Here is a 24585-nt window from a genome sequence, read left to right as displayed (position 1 = left end):
TCGACATCTTTAATTGTGAAGTCATGTCTGCCATCTTGTTTTCGTCTGCTGGAGGCCACCATCTTGGTTGACGACACGTCCGCCATCTTGTATTATTCTGTTTAAAAAACTAAAAGCAGTTTAGCTTCCTAACAACCAGATAGTAGTTATTCGACGAAGGTATATTGACCACCATTTTGAATATTTTAAGTAATTAACCTAGAAATTCGGGAAAAATTTTTAAATTAAAAGAAAAAATCACTCATTATTATAATGATTGATTCTATCGATATTGGTCCTTGGTTCGATAATTTATCAATAAAAAAAACTTTATTTTATAATAAATTCTTATTTCATAAATTATGTTCAAAACCAAAAAGTAGCTTAAGTTCCTCGTATACAAGCCTCTATTAAGCCGATATGACCACTATCTTGGGGATTTTTATTTATTGACCTAAATATTCGACAAAATTATTCCAAAATATTCCAAAAAATTGATATTAAAATAAAGATAGACGCGAAAGGTTTCAACTTCTGGTTTATCCCTACCAGTGAAAACGAACACCAAAGCTTAAATTTAATTTTTAAATTCTGTTTACCATTATCTCTCATTGAGTTTATTAACCATCCACTCTTCGAAGAACGACACCAGACGAGGCGTTCACTCGAGTTGCAGGAGCGGATACCGGCGGATTGCGGCGGTGCGCACAGAGGCAGTGTCTGTCACGAAGAACCTTCACGTCACGACCACGTGCCACTGACATTCACCAGTGGCTGAAAACTGAACATGTCATTGAAGCGCTTCAACTAGAAGGCTATTTGAACTGTGTCTTTGTGAAATTTACGTCTAGTATGCGCGCGGACAAAGTGTTACAAGATACCGGGGGATCTTCACAGCTAATGGCATCATCGGTTGAAGCCATCCAGGTGAAAATAGAAAGAGAATGATCGAAATACAAAAGTTAGTGCGTGTTGTGAATAAACCGGTATAAATTAACAATCTTCGTATCAGTGAAAAGTTGGCGACGTACATCACAATAATCTCCCTACAGGACGAATAGGACCAATACTGGAGTAGGAACTACACATACAGGATGAAGACATGCCTCCAGCTAGTTAAAATGGCTCTACAAAAAGGACATTCCCTCCTACCTGCATACTGACTGTACCCGAGCTCCTGAAGTATGAACATCAACCGTAAACGTGCAGAGTGTGTGACGAGGCAGGGCATTTCCGGGCAGACTGACCTCAGCTGACGGGGCTGAAGCAGCGCCATCTTAGGTCTTAGCAACTGCAGAGGGAAAAAACTAACAACGCAGAAGAGATGGTAAACACCTACCATCACGTGTCGTGAACCCCGTATAATGAAAATGAATAACATATGATTCCGCAGGTTGGCACTGAACCTACATAGTCTTCCATGCAACGGGCGGTAGCAACGGGAGACGAAAATGTCCACATGTTGACACGTCTGCCGAGCGCTGCTAAGAACAGGATCAGCTCAGACACGGAGGAAGACGCGGCAACAACCAGCATGGAGGCCACACGCCACCAGGAGTCAGGAGTGGATGAAGAGAGGAATGTCTCAGCCGCCAGTGAGGATCGCAGTGGCTCACTGCAAGTGTCAGCACGTTGTTCCAGTAGCTGTACTCCGGGCGAGGCAAGCCAGGCCTTGTATCGTAGCCAGCGCACAGCGAGGACACACTGCCGCATGAGCTAACATCAAACAAGTGCGACAAGAAAATGGAGCCGCCTGCAGCAATGCACCAATAAGCGTCACATGCGGTGTCGTCACTTCAGGGAGCGGCAGCGCAGCCGATCTCAGCGCCGATAGCGGCATCCCGGACACGGCCGACAACACCAGGCGAGAGTGGCCCGGCTGAGAGGCCAACATCGCGGCAGTCAGGGAGTCAGAGCGAGTGCTGGCCGGCCGTGGAGCCTCGTGCGAATCGGCTGGTATCCCTGGAGATAGCAGAACTAGGCCATTAGTACCGTGAAAATTAGTACAAAGTTATACGAAATATAAAATAAACTAATATTATAATAGCAGCTCATACTATAGCAACTCTTATCCTGTGCTAAGTGCCCACTGCGCGAAAGTAGCCGAATTGGAAAGAATTTTGATCTAGTGTTCGGTCGACACTTTGCTCCTTCAAGAAATCGTACCAGAAATAGTAAATAAATTCCACAACTATAATGTATATTCAAATATTAGTTCAAATTCAGGGGAAACTGCGAGTGTTACGAGACCGGAGTTCGAACTGGAAACCTACACCGTCATCCTAAATACTGTAAAATGTCTGGATATTTACGAGATTTCAGAATTATAAACATTTATGCTCCCCCAGGGTCACAAGGAAGGCGGGAAAGGGATCTTCTGTACACCCAGGACATTGTGCCGTTCCTACAATGTGCTAATCAACGACTTGTGTTCGGAGGAAACTACAGTTATATTATAGACCACCGATATCACGTCGGTGGAGTTTACCCTGTTAATAAAGAGCTGCAAAATTTAATTCTAAAACTACATCTAGAAGACGTGATCGCTGTCTTGCACAAAAACACACCCCACTATACCGATGCCACCACAAACAGTAGGACAAGGCTTGGCAGGTTTTACATACGTGCAAGCCATTAAACAGACTTAGTTTCATATTGTGTACTTCCCATGTCTATAAGTGATCACCATATGTTTTTTCATTAAATATAAAGCATTCCACAAGGTCTGACACAGAGGGAATGGACCATGGAAATTAAATACGAAGCGTTTGTATGCCCCAGGAATTAAAGATGACTGCCGGAGAAGCTGGAACTCATGGCGAAACCGGCACAATAGATACACACATATCGTGTTGTGGTGGGAACACTGCATCAAGCCAAACATGTGAAGTTTCTTTCAGATTCGCGCAAGCAACATAGCGGAGCAAAATCGTAGGACTCTTTACTTTCACGAGAAAATGTTAAATGAGTTGCAGGACAAAATTGATCAAGGACACTATGTATTAGTTCAAATGAGAAAAGCGAAGCGGACACTTATGAATATGCAGTCTCAGAGCTTAAGTGACAGGAAACTTCTTTTGCGTGATCTGAATATAGGTGAAAGCAAGAAACCTAGTCTTTATATGAGTATTAAAGAACAACACAGGCACCATCAGTCTCTAATAACAAAAATATGTGACATGGACGGAAATGTTCATGAAGACCAACACACAATTGCGAAAGCTTTGCATACCCACTATTCGAATATGTACAAAAACGAAGACACACACAGACAACTTATACCCCAAGCTTTTCGACACTGCGTAATGCATCTCAGTTACGAACAACAGCAACACCTGACACAACCGGTAACAAATATAGAAATTGCGGGAATAGTAAAAAAAACTAACTCTTAGAAAATCCTCAGGGACCGATGGTTTTGGGTAGGAACTCCACATACAATATTGGGACATATTTTCTAATGAATTTTGTGACGTGATACATTGGGTACTGCAATTTGAGGAATTGAGTGCTTCGGAAAAAGAGGGTCCTCTAGTGTTAGTGCTAAAGACGCGATCCTCAGCAAAAATAACAGACTATAGACCAATAACTTTGTTAGCGACGGACTACAAGATCATGATGCGTGTACTTGCCAAACGTCTTGGGATGGTCATGGCTAGTGTAATAGGACCTGGTCAATACTGTGCGATAGCCGGCCACATTATCCTTAGCCTCAGTGCGCTCAGGAACGAGCAAGTACACGCGATAACTAGACAAACAACCACGGTCATTATGCTATTAAAATTTGATAAAGCATTTGACAGAATAAGCCACGAGTTTATGTTAGCAGTTATGCATCATATGGATTTTCGGAAGTTGTAATTAACTGTATTAAAATAACATTAATGGGAGCTAGGACACGTGTACAAATTAATGGGTTTTGCACTGCTCCTATTAAAATCAAATGATTGGTTGGGCAAGGATGTAGGCTATACATGATCTAGTTTTCTGATTTAACTGGAGCCCCTTTGCATGAAGCTAAATGACGAGCTACACACCATGCAGCCTATGCATGGTCGGTTAGAGGTGACGGCATACCCGGACGATGTAACATGTGCGGTGCGTGAAACCCGAGATATACAAAATATTTCCAACTGCATCGCCGAATTTCAGACTTTCTCAATTATGCGAAAAAAACAATCAAAAGAGTGGGATTTTACATTTTTACAGTGACAAGATTGATGATCATACGTCTCATACTTTTCGTACGGCGGAACAAATTAAAATATTGGGGTCACCTTCAAGAATGGTATTAGCCAAACAATACACGACAAATGGTAAAACACAATAGCAACATGCCGAGTATGCATGATAGATTATAGTACAAGAAAGCTAGACATATTAAACAAGTTCATGATTTTAATACCATCATTCTGTGCAAAACTTTGGTATCTAGCGCATGTATTTCCACCTGCACAAAGCATACAAGCGCGTCTAACCATGTATGTCAGATGGTTTCTATGGAAGCCAAAATTGTTCAGCGTCGCCCGCACATAAAATTTTGCTTTCCTAAAAACGCCGGTGGGCTAGGACAAATTGACATTAAAATTAAGGTAACTGCTCCATAAACTGTCAATGTAATTAAGGCCCTTTTAAGAGAAGACGAGCCAGTGAAACAATTGAAGCGGCAAGTGCTTGATGGTGATGACAGCCTCCCAGCCGAGTATGGAATGGCATACCGGACCAAACACGCGATATTTCATGATCTTCCCGAAGGCGAACATGTTACAGCAAGCCGACTCTACAAAATGCTCCCAAGGAAGATAACTTTAATACCGCCAAAGCGAATGCTTCACTTGAACGCTAACTGGGCACAGTTATGGCGGGAGATGTCCGATCCGGCGTTACCTTAACACCTACGTTCGGCAGCTTACGAATTCTGCAACGACATTATCCCAACGGCATACGAGAGAGTACAAATATTTGTCACTGGTGTGGGGACATAGACACCGCATACCACAGAGTAATATCATGTACGTATGCCAGACCAATATGGCGCTGGGTAAAACTCCACATTGTTAAGATTATGGCCGTTCCAGTCGTCGACCTGCCAGATGCTGATATTGTGAACATTCGATTCAAGTTGTTTCCGCATGTGCGCCAGCGCAGAATTAAGTGGCTTCTCACTCGAACTCTGCAGTACACGTTATCCACGACAGTGCCGCCGGACACACAGGACTTCTTGCAACGTCTCAGACTAGAGCGATGGGAACTAATTCAATATGGTACCCTCAAAAAAAGTTATGGACACACCTTATTTGGATTTTGTTTATGGTTTGTTAGCAGTAGCTTGCAGTGGTGTACTTTATAAATAGAACCAATAACTGCATTGTCGTGATCCCAATGTACTTATGTGTAATAAAATGTATTCTGTTTAAATAAAAAAGTTTTTATAGTGCACATACGTGCTAAAGGAATATGATTGCATGCTCGGTAGAGAAAGTTTTTTTAACATTATTTAATAAAAGATAACTGGATTATAAAAACTGTGGTTGAATACATCAAAATTTTATCGTATTACTAAATATCATTAAAAGAGCTGGAAATATTTAATTGATTATTTCATACTATGTAGGACTAAATCCTCTATTTTAACTTAAAGTATTATTAAAGTAATTACGTGTCATAGTAAATAAATTTCCATGAATTCGCATATGTAATAAAATAAAACTTTTTAAAAGTACAACTATCCTTTAATAATAAATAGTCATATAACGTGCATGTAAACTATAAAGTAATAAATTTTAATTGAATTTTAACATGTCTTGTCAAATACGGTTCCAATCCGGCATTTAATTATTTTTCAAGTCTTTTTTTTTTGTTTTTATCGGCAAATGATTCTATAGATGAAGTTGTTACACGTTGGAGATGCGTTCAGAAATTTAGTTGTTGATACTGTCCAAATAATTTTAAAAAATATATTATTTGTGAATATTAGTGATAGAAATTGTGGTTGTATAATTTATTAGTTGTATTTGTATAAATTCGGGTATGTTCGTGTACATATAATTTATTAGCATTTAAATTATTACATTAATGTTACATAAATAAATAAAATTAATAAATTAAAACTAACATTTAGCTTATTTAGTGAGTTCATTATTAATTATAATAATCTTAATATTTTACTACAAAAAGTTAATTTTTCAAATATTTACATTATTATAATTACTGTAAATTTTTTTTATTATTTTTTGTAAATTTAATTCAAAAAAATTATGTATTTTATCTAATACGTGTACTTAAGTACACACACACACCTTTCGTACTGTTGGTTTAATTTTTTGTTTTTTGGCTCTACAGTAATGACAATGGCATCCTGATAAGTAAACTTGTTTCATTTTAAAATTAAATAATAAATAAACATTTCAATCAGTTCTACAGAAAGATGTTGAGTTATTAAACCAGTATGATTGAGACTGACTTTGAAATTATTTTTTTACCCATTAAGTTAAATTCTCGTAATGTCACATATGTATATAAAATATAAAAAATTAAAAAATCCTAACATACTCTTTTAAGAATTTTTTTTTCACAGAATTAACATTTGGCGATTGAATCCCTTACAGACAGGGAAAATAGATTTATGAACAGAAAAAAGTAACATTTTCTATCAGTAATATGGCTACATATGTCGCCAAATGTACAATGATTGATCAACAACATCCAAAACAATTCATCACAGTGATATCTTCACATGACAATAATTTTTTTTTTTCTCAGGCGGAGTGGGGTGTTATCTCTTGCTTGTTGAAGTGAGTAGCGGAAACCCTCTGGAACACGAGCTTCTCCAGCGCCCTCACTGGAGACTCCAGCATCACAGTGAGCAGGAACGACAGGGAGAAGGAAAACATGACGTCACCCATCAGCATCCACAGCTACGGGCAAAACAATGAGACATTATTCTGAGGCCAATGTATGGTTTTATGCTAAAATATCATGCACTCATTAGAAGACAATGAACATAAAATATTTTTTTATATAAACACAATTTTTGAAAATTTTCTAAATGATAAAAAGACCAAATTTACATTTAAATAATGTAGACTAAATTCGTAATGATATGTTCAACATACATAAACTCGCAAACCTAAGGCATTTATACAAATTGTCTTACTACTAAATTTTCGTTCTAGCCTTGGCTGGAAGTACAGAATTATTTTTATTTGTGGTTTCTCCTGGTTTTTGACATGCAGCTTGATTTAGACACCCATGCTTACGAACATAGGTTGCTGTTGTCCGAGGAAAAAAAAAGGCTAAAAGCTTCCGGAACTAAACGAGGAACTTGGCGTGACTTAGCTGAATCCTGACACAATGGTCAAACATATGAGAATCCTAATGGTCATCCTTAGTGTGACCCAGTATTCGAGCAGATGAGACTCCTCAAAATCGTCGTTCACTTCGCTGCAGTGTGCCCAGCTGTCGAGAGGATGAGACTCCTAATAGGCGTTATTAACTTCGCTTAAGCCTGACCGAATGATCGAGCAAATGAGACTTCAAATAGTCGTCCTGCACTTTGGACAAACCCGATTCAGTGATCGAACAGATAAGACTCATTATAATCGACCTTCACTTCGCTGCAGCCTTTCCCAGTTGTCAAACAGATGAGACTACTCATAGTCAACACGCACTTTGCTGCAACCTGGCCCAGATGTGGAGCAGATGAGACTCCTGACAGTGGCCATGCACTTCGCTCCATCCCGACCAAGTGGCTGAGTAGATGATGTTTTACATTACATTTTAGCCTGACCCAGTAGCCGAGCAGTTGATACTCCCTATAGTAGTCCTACACTTCGCTGAAACCTGACCCAAATGAAGAGCAGATGAGACTCTTAATAGACGTCATACACTTAGCTGCAACCTGGCCCTGTTGCCGAGCTGATGAGATTCCTCATAAGCATCTTGCACTTCGTTGCAACCTGGCCCTGTTGCCGAGCTGATGCGATTCCTCATAGTCATCATGCTTTTCGCTGCAACCTGACCCAGTTTTTGAGAAGATAGGACTTCTCAAGGTAGTTCTACACTTCGCTGCAGCCTGACCCAGTGACCGATCTATCGAGTCTCTTCATAGTCGTCCTGCACTTAGCTGTAGCTAAGCCCATTGTTCAAGCAGATGAAACTTCTAATAGACTTCTATAACTCAGCTGCATCTTTATCCAATTCTTGAGCAAATGAGGCTCATATTAGTCGTCATGCAATTCGCTGCATTCCTGACTTAGTTGCCGAGCAGAAGAGTCTCCTCTTAGACATCCTGCACTTCGCTGCAGCGTGACCGAGGGGTCGAGCAAATGAGACTCCAAATAGTCGGCATGCACTGTCGCAGTCTCGCGGAGGTATGCAATGTTAGTGGGGTCGAGTAGAGAGAACTCAGGATGTTTATTTTAGTGAAATTTTTCTGGACGTTTAACCGAACATATTCTGGTGATATCGGCGAGTATGATTTAATGCTTACCTGGACACAAATACTGTGTACTGATCTTTAGAACAAACCACGCGATTAAACGACTGTTAATATATATGATTTTTTTTCGTAAAGTATTTAAGAATACCTGAGAGCGGATGAGTATTTATGTTTCTAGACCCTTTTTTTTCAAATGTATTATTTTAATCGTGTGTTTTCAGATTATATTTTAGACACGATATTCCAGTACAGATTTTGAAAGAACTCAAGGGAAAATTACACATTATTTCTATTTATTCGCTGTAACGTTTAAATCTCACATTTGCCCTATGCATGACGTAATGACTGCGCACAATGGAGGCAAGGTCAAAGAAGTATGTGAATGAATATAAGTAAGAAATAATAACTATTTATCAAGGCAATATACATAATATTACGTTTATGTTGCATGTGGTTATTTATGTTTGTTTTTTTAATCTTTTGCAAGAAGCAAAAACATATAGTAAGTATATACACACTCACAACATAATTGCACAAATGTTCCTTTCCCATGATATTTGGTGGTATGTCATGATTACACTCGCAAAAGTGAGTATAGTTTCGAATGCAGACAGTACCACGACACGCGCCAGGTTCGGAGCTGGCTGGCGGCCCTGCCAGGCCACTGACGTCACGCGATGTTTCACGTGCGGTACACTGACGTAAGGCATACCACGCGTGCCTGGCCGGATTACAAGTTTGTCAATTCCCTCCTCCCCCACCGCACCAGGCGCAATGTCAACCCTCGGCGCTGTTATCTACTGCTGAGCGGCCTTGGAAATCCCGCGGGGCGCCGTGTGAAGTGACGTGAATAAGCGATAATAAGCGATAATATTCTCGATGTTTCGGGCGTCGGGTCGGCCTGGGATGACACGACTCGTCAAAGCCTCTCTCGTCGGTTTAAGAAGGGTGCCTCAAGTAATTAAGCAGCAACGCTGACCTCCGTGGGAGTCCTGAGTGAGTTCCAAGAGTTCGGAGAGTTCCGCAAGCGAAGGGAAGTGCGACATCGGCAAATAGGGTGAGTGACCCCCCACCGAGAGTGGCCCGACACGGAGTTCGGCTAGATCGTTAGAGTGCGGCGACTGAGTGATGCGAGGCTGTGTGGACAGGCGTGAGGTAAGGTGCGAAGGTCGAGTCTAGCTCCAGTAAGGAGTGCGAAATGCGGAACTTGACAGACCTTGGGTGAACTGAGAATAAACATTTTTTTGGTGCTAGTGATTTGTGATCGGAGTTTTTTATTACAATTATTTATTATTAATGTAAATAATAGTAATTAATAAAACTGTGAAAAAACCTAATTGGGCTATCCCTTGTAAACCCAGTGCTAACCCACATTAAAAATCGTAACATTTTATGTCAGAAGTAGGGTAGCCCTAATTAAATCATTTATGAACAGTTAATAGTGAATTAGAAAACTAAATAAATTAAGATTTTGGGTATTAAAATAAGTATTAGGGACTGTTGTTAGTAGAATCATTAGTGTTAGTTTTCAGTAGAAATTGTGGTTGTTCGTAGGTCAAATCACACTGTAGATTGTAGGACAAAAGTGATAGTGACCGACTGGTAGTGTATGTGGACAAGAAAGTTGGCTGCTGATGAGCTTAAGATTGTAAAGGCTTTCCTAGCCATGTTGAAAAATGATATGAGTGAATTGAAATCGGATCAGGAGGAATTGAAGAAGTTTCAGAATTAAATGAAGAATAGCCAGGAAGAAATTAAAATGAAATAAAAAGTGGGGAGGAATAAATAAAGAATGAAATGAAGAACTGTCAAGAAGAGGTGAAGAATGCCATGAATACCGAGATAGAAGACACCAAGAAGAACCAAAGGAGATGATAAACGAAATAGTTGCTACAAAAGAAGAAATGAAGAAAAATATTGATTAAACAAGCATCCAGTTCGAAGGTAAAGTACAGTGTTTGAAGCAGCATCTTGCACACACAAAAACCAAAACTTGTCAGAGAGGAGCAACAGCTGGCTCAGTTCGAGCAGACCACCGAACAGCGTGTAGCAGCTGTAACCAAGTAGTGCCGTCCGATGATTAAGGAAGCTACAGCTGCTGCAAGCTGGAAGAGTTACACCGACGACTTTAAGGTGTCGGGAACATCCTTCAGCCACAAATAATTCAAACCTCACACCTTCGATGATCAATCATTGAGGACAGTATACAGAAGACTGTTCGAGGCAGCTGCAGAAATAAATGGTTGGGTTGAGGAAGAAAATCCTATGGAACTTGTCTTGGCCCTGAGTAGATCTCCACTAGAGCTGCTGCAGACCATACCAGTCCCAGACCGGAAAGAATACAGAGTATTATAAGAAGCCCTTAAACTGAAGTACAGTGACAGGCACATGGGGGAATTGTATAGAACAGTTCTGAAGATGGGTTAAAGGCAAAATATTCAGAAATGCTCCAAGAATTCGAAGCCAACATGGAATGACTCGTGCACCTCGCGTTCCCAGAAGCACCAACAGCTTTCTGCCAACAGCTAGCCACCAGTGCGTTTAAAGATGGATTTAGAGGTACGGAGGTTCAGCAAACTCTTTGTTTGAGGCGGCACAAGAAGAGTTCCAAAGTCTTGGTCCATGTCCTGTAAATTGAGACAGCACACACAGGCTCAAAGAAACACAAGCATCAGTAGAAGGAGAGCTGGACTGGAGACCTACAATGGAGCAAATGCCAGAAACACCAGTAATATAGCAGATATTCTTAGGGAATGAAATAAGCTGCTAATTGACACTCCAAGTTAACAAGAGCAGGAGAGCAGGAAGAAACCAGCAGTGCTTCGTTTGTAATGAACCAGGACACATCCATTGGGACTGTCCGACATGCAGGAAGACATCGCAGCAGGACGTGAAAATTGAAGATCAACAGGGAAAAGAGCAGTAGCTGTGAGGGGGTGCATGCCAGTATTAAAGTAAATGTTAGCTCCTTGGGTTTCTACTGTATCTGTATTTCGTAGAGGCCATGAGAGTTTGTTGCTTAATCAATGGGTCAATGGCAGAGAGGGTTTACTTAATGTTGACACCGGCACTTCGGCATCTATATTTCGCACAGACGTATATAGGGAAAAGCTGGAGAGAAACCCTATCCTATACAGACTCAAAATTGCCACCAGAGACACTTCACCTTTGCATAGGCAGCTAGCATTAGAGGTAACGATCGTTACATGGAAATTCACACAGACCATTCTTGTTGCTGATGTCACTGATGAAGTTTTTCTAGAATAGGATATCATGAACCAATACGGATTCGTTATTTACATGGAAGGACAGGTACGATGTGTTTAAGATGAAGAGGTGGACTTGTTTACCCCCAACCAATTGGAAGTTCCTGTAATGCAAGTGGTAGTTAGCGAATATGTTTCAATTCCAGCAAAATATGAGTAGATAATAGCAGCTATGATTATGTTAATGAGCTACCTGATTGGCATTAACATTGAAGAATCTCCTGGTCACCCGAAGCATTGCAGGTTTCGGTGAGGTTGTATCAGTCAGTGTGGTTAACCTAGATTCCCTAACAAGGGTTTTTAAACAGGGAAACCCAATAGCTAACTGTGAACCAGTCTATTGGGTAGGCCTGTGTGAGTCTTCCCAACCTTTTAGAGGTTGATGGAACTTTTCCTGCTTGGCTTGAATTGGAAGACATGCCTAGTTCACCTGGACGGCATTAACGTGGTGGGAAATACAGTGAAGTTACATTTGCGAAATATTCAATACATATTCGACAAGCTTCGCCATGCACACCTTAAGTTAAGTCTTTAGAAGTGCTTCTTGTTTCAATATGAAGTAACATTCCTGGGACATTTTGTATCACATAATGGAGTGCAAACAGATCCTGAGACAATCAAGTCTGTTAAGGAGGGGCCGCAACCTAAGAATAAGTATGAAGTAAGGAGATTTTGGGGACTCTGTACTTACTATAGGTGGTTTGTGCCTAGGTTCTCGACAATTGCAAAACCACTGCATCAGTTGACCGAGGACAAGAGACAAATTTATGGACTTCAGCATGTAAGACTGCCTTTAAAGACCTTAATTAATTCCTGTCAAGTAGTCTTAAACACGCCTACCCGATCAACATGGAGAGTATATCCTTGACACAGATGCAAGTGGAGATGGATTGGGTTCGTTACTTTTCCAGGTTCAAGACGGCAATAAAGGATTAATAGCAAGCATACTACAGCATAATTTTGTCAAAGCCCGAACGCAACTTTTACATCAAAAGACGATAACTCTTGGCTGTAGTGAAGCCTCTTCAAAATTTCAAAAAATATTTATTTGTGTGAAAATTCATTTTATGCACTGACCATGCTGCACTTAAGTGGCTACTACAGTTCAATAATCCATAGGGACAACTTGCTAGGTACATTGAACATATAGAGCAGTATTATTATCGGTTAGAACCCAAGAAAGGCCGAATTCACAGCAATGCCGATGTCCTCTCCCGAAGACCTTGCAATGTAGACTGGAACCATTGCAATAGGGCAGAGAGTAATAAGGAGTACGGAAATGTTCGGCGAACAACAAAAACTAACCAGAAAGATAAATAGGATAGCTCCAGCTTCAAAGCAGCACCGCGGTAAGATCCTGACCTGGCACCTATATAAGCTGCAAAGAGAATGGTACTAATGTCGAATATGGCATGAGATCTCCAGTGACCGATGGGCTGTGAAAGCTTACTGGGCACAGTGGGATTTCTTGAGGATTATGAATGGGCACTAATGAAGGCATTGGAAAACCGAAATCGAAAACTACTCCTTCCAAAGAGTTTAGTGGCATAGGTGTTGAAAAAAAAATCCACTGTGGTACCTCTGGTGGTCATCTAGGGGTGAACAAAACTCTGGCCAAGATCTTTCAATGCTACCATTGGTTGAGGTGTTTCCAGGATGTGGGAGCTTGAAGTAGACATTGCGAAGTGTGCTCGGGTAAAAAAGGGTCACAACACCGGAGTCATGGGAAAACGAGGGCATACGATGTAGGTATTCCCTTTGAAAGGATAGCCATCGAAAAGGCTGGACCAATCCCCAAGATTAAAGATTGTAACTGATACATTATGGTAGAAATGGATTACTTCAGTAAGTGGCCAGAGGCTTATGCACTTTCTAACCAAGAAGCCACTAAAATTTCAGATCCAATAGTAAACAATTTTATTTGCAGATATGGGTTACCAATGGAGCTCCACTTAAACCAAGGCCGCAATTTGAATCCACAATATTTCAGGTGTGTCGGCTTCTAGGAATAAAAAAATCAGGAATACAGCCCTACATACTCAGTTCGACAGCATGGTGGAGAGGTTCAACAGAACTCTTGTGGAACACCTTGCAAGGTTGTGGCCAAGCATCAACAGGATTGGGATCAACACATCCAGTTGTTTCTAATGGCATATCCATTTCTTCACTGAGCAGACCCATGTGAGTATTGTGTTTGGACAAGAGTTGCCCTGAGATGTCAAGTTCGGTCGACCCCGCAGGGAGCCAACCAGCACCACTGATTATGTGAATCGTCTAGAGAAGCGAATGCCTCTTATACATAAAGAAGCCCGCCAAAATCTTCGATTAGCGATGAATCGAATGAATACGAGGTACGACCTGAAGGATAACTCTTAACCGGATTTCAGGAGGGCGATTTGTTGTGGCTGTTTAACCCTCAATGGAGGAAGGGAAATTGCCGTGTTTAAAGTAGTGAGGGAAGGCTTATATGAAATCTTGAATAGGATAAATGATGTCTACCGCATCCGGAGAGGAAATAGAAGAAGGATTAAGGTAATAAATTTAATCTGGTTGAGGAAATATGCTGGAAGGGATGTGTTACCTGTTCATTTCGTAATTCATGCTATGCTTGCCTGGCCCGATTACAAGGGTTGTCACTACCCTCCTCCCACCCCTCCGCTCCTACCGCAATGTCCTACCAAGGTTCTGTTATCTATTCCTGAGCTACCTTGGAAATACCGCGGGCCACCGCGCGAAGTGGCGTGAACTAGCGACACTATTCTCGAAGTTTCGTATGTCGGGTATGCCCGGGATGACGGGACTCGTCACGGCCCCTCTGGTTGGTTCGAGCAGGACACCTGAAGTACTCGAGCAGCAACGCCGGCCTCCGAGAGTTCGGAGAGTTCCGCGAGTGAAGGGAAGTGCGACACCGGCGATGAGGGTGAGAGATTCCCCCACCGAGAGAGGCGTGATGTGGAGTTCGAGTTGGATCGTGAGAGTGCAGAGACTGAGTGGTGCGAGACTGTGAATGTGGCCAGCCTAACTCTAGTAAAGAGTGTGAACTGAGAAACTTGACAGATATTGAGTGATTTGAGAATAAACATTTTTAAGTGGTAGTGATTTGTGATGCGACATTTTGAATTAAAATTATTAATTATTCATTGAAACAATAGATGTTTATAAAACTGTGAAATAAACCTAATTGTGCTATTCCTTACTAACCCAGCTCTCCCCACAATATAAATAGTAACAGTACTTATACAGACTAGGTGAGTTTTTCTGTGCAACATTGTTTACCCTAACAATTGATTTTTTTATGAGCTGGAATGTTTAGATTCATATCAGGTGCATTTTATTTATTTAAATATCCTACGACAGTGTTAATATAAACATACGAAATGTTTGAATCGAATTTTTCTGATCACATAAATGTGACGCATTTTGCTACAAATTAACAAATTTTATTTGAATAATTTAAACCGCAAGCAATAAGACGTATAAATGGGGGTAGCTTATCATAAATAATCAAACGAATATATATATATAAAATAAATAACTATATATTCACGCAATATTCCATTCGAATCATATTATTTGGTTCAGCTAACGAAAGTTGTTTAGCTAAGCCGAATGTGTGAAGAAGCAAGGCTCCCAGTATGTGAGTGACTGTTGGTACTCACGCAGGGAAACACTCCTGTCTGCAGAGGAGTCCTCAGAGATCCCACGTGGTACAGCTGGCCCAGCATATGGACAAGGTACACGCCATAGACCAGTCTGCCGAGCACTCGGAATGGCTTCCACTGGGCTATGTTCATCAGGAATCCTAAAAATAATCTCGTAAACTCAATCAAGATATGCTTTCTTTTCTATCGATAGTGTGGAGAGCACATACATTTTTAACATAGGTACATTACTGTTTCGTAAATTTAAATGCTTGAATCGTGTTAACAAATTATTGTCTAAATTATATATAAACACACACTAGATAAAGCGCCCGTGCTTCGCTGTAGCAGTCTCTAGGCAGAACACTCTCTTGCAAAGCTATTTTCATGATACGTTCCAGTAAACATGGGTATGCTACTGCACCTTGTGTAACGCCCCTCGTGCCTCAAAATTGAATTATTTTAAATTAATTAAAAAGAACCTTGGAAACTTGCTGGGTAAGAATAATAAGAAAATAAGTTTATTGACCAGAGGTGGCACGAGGTGGAGAACAAGACAATTTAGAACTCCCTGACACAAGCAACTTGGGAGCTGGTGGATCGTTTAAGGGAAGAAGGTATATCATAAATAAATTAACACTACACAAGTAGCTTGGTCTATAGGTTCCCTGTTTTATTTAAAAATGTAAATAATGAATTCTGTTTTCATTTGATTTGGCATTTATAAGTTTCCCAATTAATGATATTAATTATATACTTAAGTTTTTCGAGAACGGGCCGGCCCTATATTAGTATAACAACACATACTCAACTTTAACAACAAACAATAACATAAACAAAAATTTATAAGCATCAAACCAAAATTTGATTCGTCCAATTATTACATCGATGATTGGTTTTATTCATTCTACATATTCTTGAGAAAAGCACTGTTCGCTGGTAGGCTATTCATTCGATTAATGTAGTTCGTAGCTAGAAAGTGGGGGGGGGGGGTGTTGATTTTACATTACCACCCGGGTCTTCAAAACATAACGTCGGGTCGCGGAAACATCTCTTCTAACGTGTCTCTCCAGCACTTCGACCTTGTCAAACAGGGTGTAGAGTTCGAAGCTCACTAGGTGTCTCGCGCCGACATCAGGATGCCGCGTACCGAGAAGACGCAGATGCGCGAACGAAGCCGAAAATTTAAAAAAAAAAAAAAAAAAATACTAAAACTTAAAAATTAGAGACATGACTTGAACTAATTACTACTACTGACTGACTACTGAAAAAATTGGGTTCACATCCCATAGATCAACTGACTACATCTCTTCTGCACCCGAAATCGCGATTTCCGCGAAAAACCTCCTAGCGCAGAGGACGTCGAGAAGAGGTGGTCAGTAGCCGCGATCAAAGGTCTGAGTGCCACGAGGGCGGACGAGGCTTCTAATTAAAACAAGCGCTAAAGCCCTAGGGAGGAGGGGGGAAGGTTCGGTTCTAAGCCGAAAATTTCCGAAGGAGTCCGAGGCGGGCGTGACAAGAACACGACATGCGCGCTCTCTACCGGACCGAAACGAAGGCAACGAACAATCGACTTCTACAGGTCGGGAGGAAGAAGCATAGGGCCATAAGGCGTAGCGGCGCTGCGCTCTGGCGGTGTAAAGGGGAACTCACGGAGGCGGTGAACTGACTCGCCGCCAGGTGTCACCAGCGTAGTCTCAGCTCGCTGGCCACCATGGGTAAAGTTGCTTTTTTTCTGCCGCTAGGTTTCGCGGAGGTCTCTTTAGGTCTCTTGGCTAAGTTCATGTCAGGTCACTGCTCCTGGATTTCTCAGAGCTACGGGGGAAAGGTGGGGGAAACAAAAGGCGCAACGAAGCTGGGAACAACCGTCCATGGGATACGTGTGCGTGACAGCAGCTCTCTGAGAAGTAGCCGCTTGCAGCCCAGAAGCTGCTCTATGCAGTTTTGGTCATGCAGGGAATTAAAATTACAAACTCGGGACGTGACTGCAGGCGAGAGAAATTTCAACCGGGCTGACCATGTCCACATTAGACAGCAAAATATCAGATTGGCCCCCTGGGAAAGGGGCTTCGGTCCACTGGCACAAAGTTTAAATCCGTGGCGTACACCGGCCTAACAAAAAGTAAATCACCCCCATTAACAACCAGATCAATTTAAAAAAATTAGAAATCCCAAAAAATTTTAAAATTATAGAACAAATTAAAAAGGGTGACGAAATGCCTAATTTCCGGCACACTTGAATAAAACAACCAAATGCAATACCCGTTGCCAAGGAGATGCAGACGGCATCAAAAGTGCAAGTGCAATAGCGAAATTTAATTAAGAAGTATCAACTTCCTTCTTCGACGTGTGGTTTTCTCGAAATCTCACATTGCAAGTAAACTATCTTCCTCTTGTTGCGAAAGTCAATTTTGCAAAATTTAATCGAGATCGGAGTAAATCTGTAAATTAGTAATATAAAATAAAGGAAATGGAATTTATATATTAGAAATATTAAAATGAATTAATTTTTTTAAACATACTTAAACATTATTAGCACACAACCAGGCATATTCCTGTTTGTACATTAGGTGTCTTCATTGACGAACAACAAAGCTTTGTAAGGATATAATGCCATTGAATTCACATGCTGAGGGATTTAGCGTTTGTTGACTACGTTAGGACATTCTTTTTGATTAAATAAGTAAGTGACACACAATAAGCAATCTTGTTCAGGAGCACATTGGCAGTTTCTGAGCGACACCAGAGTGGCGAGACAGATTTTTTTAAATATTATACTGTTTTGAAAAAGTCCCCAAAGTTCTGTCCGCTAAGCAGATCTCTTGTGAGATGTGTCCAGTGGTTGGCAGCCAGTAGCGAGAAGTGCGATACATGACTGAGGGTCAGTGGCCAAATGTTGGATCTGGGCGTGGCGGGCATTGGAAGTGCTGATGAAGTAAGGATAAGCCAGAGTGGCTTGAGAAGTGAATCATGGGCAATTCAAACTATACTTTATGGCTAGATGAACAATTCTGATGATCAGCTCTAAAGAATAAAATTAGAACAAATACCCATGGCTTGGCTGAGAAAACGGATACATGATGTATGACTGGAAACATTGTTTGGGCAGCATGTAAGAACATAAAGAGTTACAATTATTAAATACTTAGTTGTTTAGGTATATTTGTAAGTTATTTGGTTATAATATTGTAAGTTTGAACATTTATTTTACTTGAAAATAACATTTGAAAAGTATATTAATGTCTAATATAAATTTTATTTGTTAACAGTTATCTGAATGAATAAGTCTCATTCTTTATATTTCTTTCAAGTAGAAAGTCTGGTAGGTATGTTTATTTGCCCGAAAAAATAAATACTCTCATCAGACTAATGGTTGTAAATTTTTCTAAATAAAGTCATTTTGAATAAAACAAATAAGAATAATGTATAAACGGTAAATTTTAATGTGTAGTTATTTTTATTCCAACAAAAGAAAAAAAAACTTTTCATTGTTACACCTTGAGTATATATTAAAGTAGAACTTGAGTTTTATTACTTTATATTTATTAACATTTTTGCAATGAATTTGTTTCATGTGTGATCGTACATTAAGGGTTACAAAATAATAACTGTTATTATAAAGTTTTAAACTTGTCTTAAGTTTTACATGTATATAATTTTTTTCTGTTTAAATGTTCACTTGTTACAGACATGTGACAAAGCAATATGAGAAATAGAATAAAATATTAAGAAAAATGAAAAAAAACTGAGTGTAATTTTTGTTTACATATGCCACCTTTTAATATTTTGTACAATATTTTGTCTTGAATTTACCATTACCTATTAAGATTAATGATGTTTTCTTTAATGGAAAATACATAAATGTATGTTATGTATACTAGGAAGTTGCAATGTAAATGCACGTCTAATCAACTAAATTACATTATAAAACAAAGTTTTTGAATAAAATATGCTTTTAATTAAAATGCACAATAAATAATATAAAAAAATATTGAGTATTTACTACTTGGGTTCTGCAACACATAATGTTTCAAAGTCAAATATTATTTAAAATTATAACTTGAATATCCTAATAGATACCTACCCAGAGTGCCAAAAGTTGCAAGCAGGATCACGCCACCAGTGGAGACTGCAAAGAACACTCTGCTGAGAGAGGCGTACAGTCCCGCCTGGACATGCGTGTGTGAAGACCCAGGTCTGTAGAATGGGTAGGAGGCCATGATGCTCCCTATCAGAACTACCTTCAGTGCCGCGAAGCACATGAATGTTGGTACCTGGAAAGAGGACAGAAAATTGAACCATATAACCTTCATAACACATTGACTCGTATGTGAAGGATGTAAGCTCGCAGAATATCTTACCAGCCTCATCCTGAACTTCGAGTCCCTGAACCTGGCGAGGATCACTCCAGTGATGACTCCGATAAGGTAGGGCGCAGCTCTGTTCTCGGTTCTGACGTACATGCTGTTGAAGTTCCTGAATTTTGCCACATTCGCCATTGCACTGTAGGACAGTTCAGACCACTAGTTAGTACTAATAACACAAACTTTATTGTTTGTAAATGATTTCATTTACTACTCGAAGAAATATCTAAGAGCTTTCTAGCATTCCGTAAAGGTCACCTCCTAGACTGCAAGTGTTTATAGAATCGCTGATTGGCATTTAGGTACATGAAATAAATGCTCTATACTTCTGAATAGCTCATTTTATTATTCAAATGAATGTCGGAAGTTATCTTAGGTAATTAAAAACTATAAGATTTTTATTCTATAACGCGTTGCTAATCACACAGGATGTTGACCATCTATCTTCAGCTAAACCATGGTAGATCACACATACCAATCTATCTAGGCAGTTACTTCTGCAACTACGCACTTTATTACGCTTATTAAAAAGCACGCAGCGTGGTCTCGCAGTTATAATGGTTAGCTAGTACTAGATCAAAATACCGGTTAATAGTTGGGGTCTAAACTTGGTGGATCCAGGGGAATTATATCTAGTACCAGAAAATATTAATTTATACCAATTATGCTATCATAAAGTAAATATTATGTAAAAAATTGAATCTTTTTAATGGTTTTCAGCAAACATCAGATGCTATAACCCTAATAGCGTTTACAAATTAGAAAGTTGAACTTTTCTTTCAAATATGTGTCTGATGCGTTGGTTTTATTGACATGACTTGTTTTATATATATTTAAATGAGTAAAATTTACCTTAAAGTAATATTATTAGTATTTGAAACTGATAAATAATAGGGATTTTGTTTATGAATATAGTGTTGGACCTTCTAAATTCACTCAAATATCTTTGTATGTTACCCAAGATACGTCTAATTTCATCGTTCGGTGGCATTTAGTATGGCATTGACCATACTTTCGTATTTTTGGAAACCTAAAATCGTACTATAAACAATGTTGCTTTCATTAAAATCATACAAAGCCCCCATAAAGTTTAAAGAACACACATGCTTACCATGACTACAGAACTATTTACAGCACTTAAATAATAAGTTAGAAGTATGTCGTGTGACTATGTTCATAAATGGTTTAAAGTATAATGACCTCAAAAATATATGCAATTTAGAATTGCATCAACTAAGAGGTCATAAATTACTATGCGTTGTTTTACATGTTAGGTGCAAACTTTGACATTATTGTAACATAAGCAAAATGTAAAATTAATTTGTATTTATGTAACATAAGATTATACAAAATTAAATAAATTATACATGTACGAACACATCAAGGTGCATACAGCTACATTTGAGAAACAATCCATAATAATTGACTGTGTTGAAAGAGCCAAATGCACTCACTCAGCAGTTGGTATGAGGAGAGCTTCTTCTCTCCTCCACCAGGTGTTGAGGAATGGCACCAGGACTGACAGTGATGACAGTGTTGCCAACAAGACATACCCCCAGCGCGGCCACCGACCAATGGCATACACCACCAGCAAGCACACGACGAAGAGCTGAGTGTCTACGGCCAAGTACCAAGACGGTATGATGCACTGCAACAAGGCGCACAGTCCATCAATACGCGAATTTTAAAACATTTCCTTCACGGAGGAAATCAAGAAATCATGACATTACTGCTGCTGGATGCATAACGTTTAATCCCATAATTTTATACATAAAAATGAATGTTTGTGTATGTTCATCTTCTATGAATTCGCTCAAAAATCATCCGATTGAGTTCAAACTTTGCACACTTGATCTTTGAAACACGGGGAAGGTTACTGCCTAAGTAAGATCTTGATAAAATCAACCCTTAAAGTAGAATTTAATTTTTCTTGATAAAATTTCGCTTTTGCATTGATACCTCTTTCATCCGATCACTATGAAATTTGGCACGCATGAACTGTGAAAACACTCGAGTTATTAATTAGTCAATGAAGTGGTTGACCGTTCTGAAGTTGAAGCAATAGGGTAGAAAAAAAATCGCAGCTATACAAAGGCTAATATGCTGAAAACTGGTTTAATAATTTGAAAATAACTCGCCAAGAAGTATCGTAAATATGTCATTATGTAATGCATATTGCTGAACAAACATAATACCAAACCTCTGCAAGAATTTATGGTTAACTTTCTATATAGCCAAAAAATTTATTTCTATGCAGAAAGAAATTGTGTGGGGGGGAGGTGGAGTTAGAGGTAGTTCTCATTTTGACTTCAAGTATTAACGTAGCAGAGATTGTTTACACCAACTACCTCCATGTTTAAAACACGAGGAAGGTCACTGTTTAGGGTGTATTTCGATAAAACCAACCCATAAAGCAGAAATTAAGGTGGCGCGTGAGTAGTATCGGATAATTACCAGTAAGTGTTTTATGTCAGTTCCTCTTTTCTATGGTCCGAATAATAATGGTGGTGTGCGAGTCGAGAGAAATATATATATATATATATATATATATATATATATATATATATATATAGAAGGATAAAGAGAGATGGAGGGAGATATAAAAAATAGAGAAACAGAGAGCGATTGATGTGAGATAGAGAGGAATGAAGGTAAATTGAGAGATTGATAGAAAACATGTAGTGATGGAGAGTGATAAAGGTATGCAGATAGATGTACAAAGGTACAGAGATATAGAGAGATAAAGAGGGTGATATATATATAAAGATTAAAATTAATATATTTATAGAGGGGACTGATGTATAGAGGGATAAAAAATATGTTTAGAGATATAGAGAATAATATAGCTATATTTATATACACATAGACCGATATATTGAGATATAGAGAAATATGTATATATCGTAAGATATATATAGAGATATATTGTTATAAAAGGAGATATAGAGATAGGTAAATTAAGAGAGATGGAGTGATATGGAGAGATTAATAGAAAAATATATTGAGATATAAGATATGTATGGATATATAGAGTTACAAAGAGATAATAAGAGATATAGATATAGAAATATGCATTATATGTGGGGAAAACCTTTAAAAAAATTACATAAATAATAAAAGAAGCATTGAAACACATGTCTGGCATTAGCTAGTGTATGATAAAAACCATATAGGAACGAACAAGTACTTATGCGGTTATTTATGTATATTCAGAAATAAATATTTTTTTTTACTGTGGTGTTCACTTAAACTAATAAGTGGAAGATGGTGTAAAGTCTCGGAATGTGGGGTACTTAAAGATGGAGATGAGAATGAAGCTTTGAGGTAGTAAATTAGTGGGAGGGAAACTGAAATACAAAGAAGAAATTCTACAACTTACAGCAACCTCCTCCACGTTTCCTAATTTCAGATAATCGGGGTTATATCTCTCCAGTGATAATACCCATGTTGCCTTGGGTGGAGGCTTTGTCTCAGCGAATGATTGAGGATCATTTAAACTAAAGGCAGATACTATAATACCAGAGGGATAATGGTATTCGTACGATGCTGTCGGTGTTGACGTAGTTGTTGACGTAGAGCAAGTTGGTCCACCAGTTGGCCCGGCAGCGCTCGCTCTCTCGCCCCACCACGGCCTGCCACAGCGGACCGGACCCCAGGCGGCGGAACAGCGTTGCTTGGAAGAACACCACCGCCATGTACGCAGGCATCAGTCTGGGCAACCAACAAGCTCTGTGTTATCGCTGCACTCATCACTACTGCTGCAGGACTGTTTGTAGGTGTGCAAGACGTCGTTTATTAAATAAATTTACAATCCTAAACTATCGAATAACATTACTATTTTGTTTAGAGGTGAATGGTTATATAATTGATAAAATCAATCAAAAATCTACACGAAAAATAAATACGATCGAAAGACACTCTTATTTAGAAAGAACCGTTACTTTACTCTGATCGAACTAAAAGAATTAAATTTTATATATTTTTATTTTTTACGAGACGCTATATAATATGCATTAATGCATCACAAAATATTTTCCATTAAAATGAACTTAATACATTAATTTTAGAGGTTAGCACTTGTGCGTCTTAGTAATATATATTACTAAGTCGCACAAATATATATATATATATATTAATATATATATAGTAAGATCAATTTAATTCGTAACAGGTGTCTATTGATGTTATGTCATTGTTTTATTTAGTTTAAATTTCGTACTACGAGATTTCGCTGCTAAAAATTATTCATAGTCTCTGGAATAACAGCAAACAGTGAACTGATAATTAGTTCACATAGTCTATGATTTTTTAAATAATACAATTATTTTGTTTTCAATATATTTTTCTAATGTTGAGGAATGTTAGTTGAATTCGTAGACTATTACAAGCTGGATGCTAATTTCCGATATAGTATAAAAGGATCTATTAAACTGCTTTAATAAGCTGGCTTATATCAGGTGCTACTAAAAAAACGCGAACACTTGTAAATAAGTGATTAAGAAAAGCAGACAATATTAGTATTTCAGAACTAATGAAATATCAAGAAGTTTACAATAAAATGATGCGTTGCAACATTGGCGACGTGTGCATTTCGTTGAGTAAAAAAGAACATTTTCAACGATAGCTACCTTAATTTCTTCGATACCACGGCTAAATGACTGTTATAGAAGAAGGATTTAGCAGTTATAATCGAGAAGTCCACCCATGTTTATCCAGCGTGAGAGGTGTAGAAGTATTCTCGTACGAAGAAGAGGTTCGTTAATATTTTGAAAATAATGACTAATCGCAAAGAGACTACCAAGAAAGGCAAGCCGAAGGGAGTAAATCTACTGCGGTAAATATGTAGTTGGGCGATATTTGTTAAAAAAAAATTTAAATTCCAAAAATACTTTTAT

At 38.9% G+C, this 24585-nt stretch overlaps 1 protein-coding gene across 1 annotated transcript in view; it reads right to left on the bottom strand.

Annotated features, from left to right (window-relative positions):
- Positions 1–6196: 6196 nt before the first annotated feature.
- Positions 6197–24585, bottom strand: part of LOC134540725 (nose resistant to fluoxetine protein 6-like) — a 159327-nt gene continuing 140938 nt past the window's right edge. The window contains exons 7-12 of the mRNA XM_063383620.1: positions 23233–23401; positions 21145–21338; positions 19688–19829; positions 19411–19600; positions 15345–15487; positions 6197–6896 (exon numbers count right to left, since the gene is read on the bottom strand). Coding sequence (XP_063239690.1) covers positions 6738–6896; positions 15345–15487; positions 19411–19600; positions 19688–19829; positions 21145–21338; positions 23233–23401 — 997 coding nt within the window. The 3' untranslated portion in view covers positions 6197–6737. The remainder of the gene's footprint in view (positions 6897–15344; positions 15488–19410; positions 19601–19687; positions 19830–21144; positions 21339–23232; positions 23402–24585) is intronic.

Source organism: Bacillus rossius, chromosome 17 (assembly GCF_032445375.1).
Source record: "Bacillus rossius redtenbacheri isolate Brsri chromosome 17, Brsri_v3, whole genome shotgun sequence".
NCBI lineage: Eukaryota > Metazoa > Arthropoda > Insecta > Phasmatodea > Bacillidae > Bacillus > Bacillus rossius.
The sequence above is the reverse complement of the archived record's forward strand: the minus strand, read 5'-3'. Positions and strand labels throughout refer to the sequence as shown.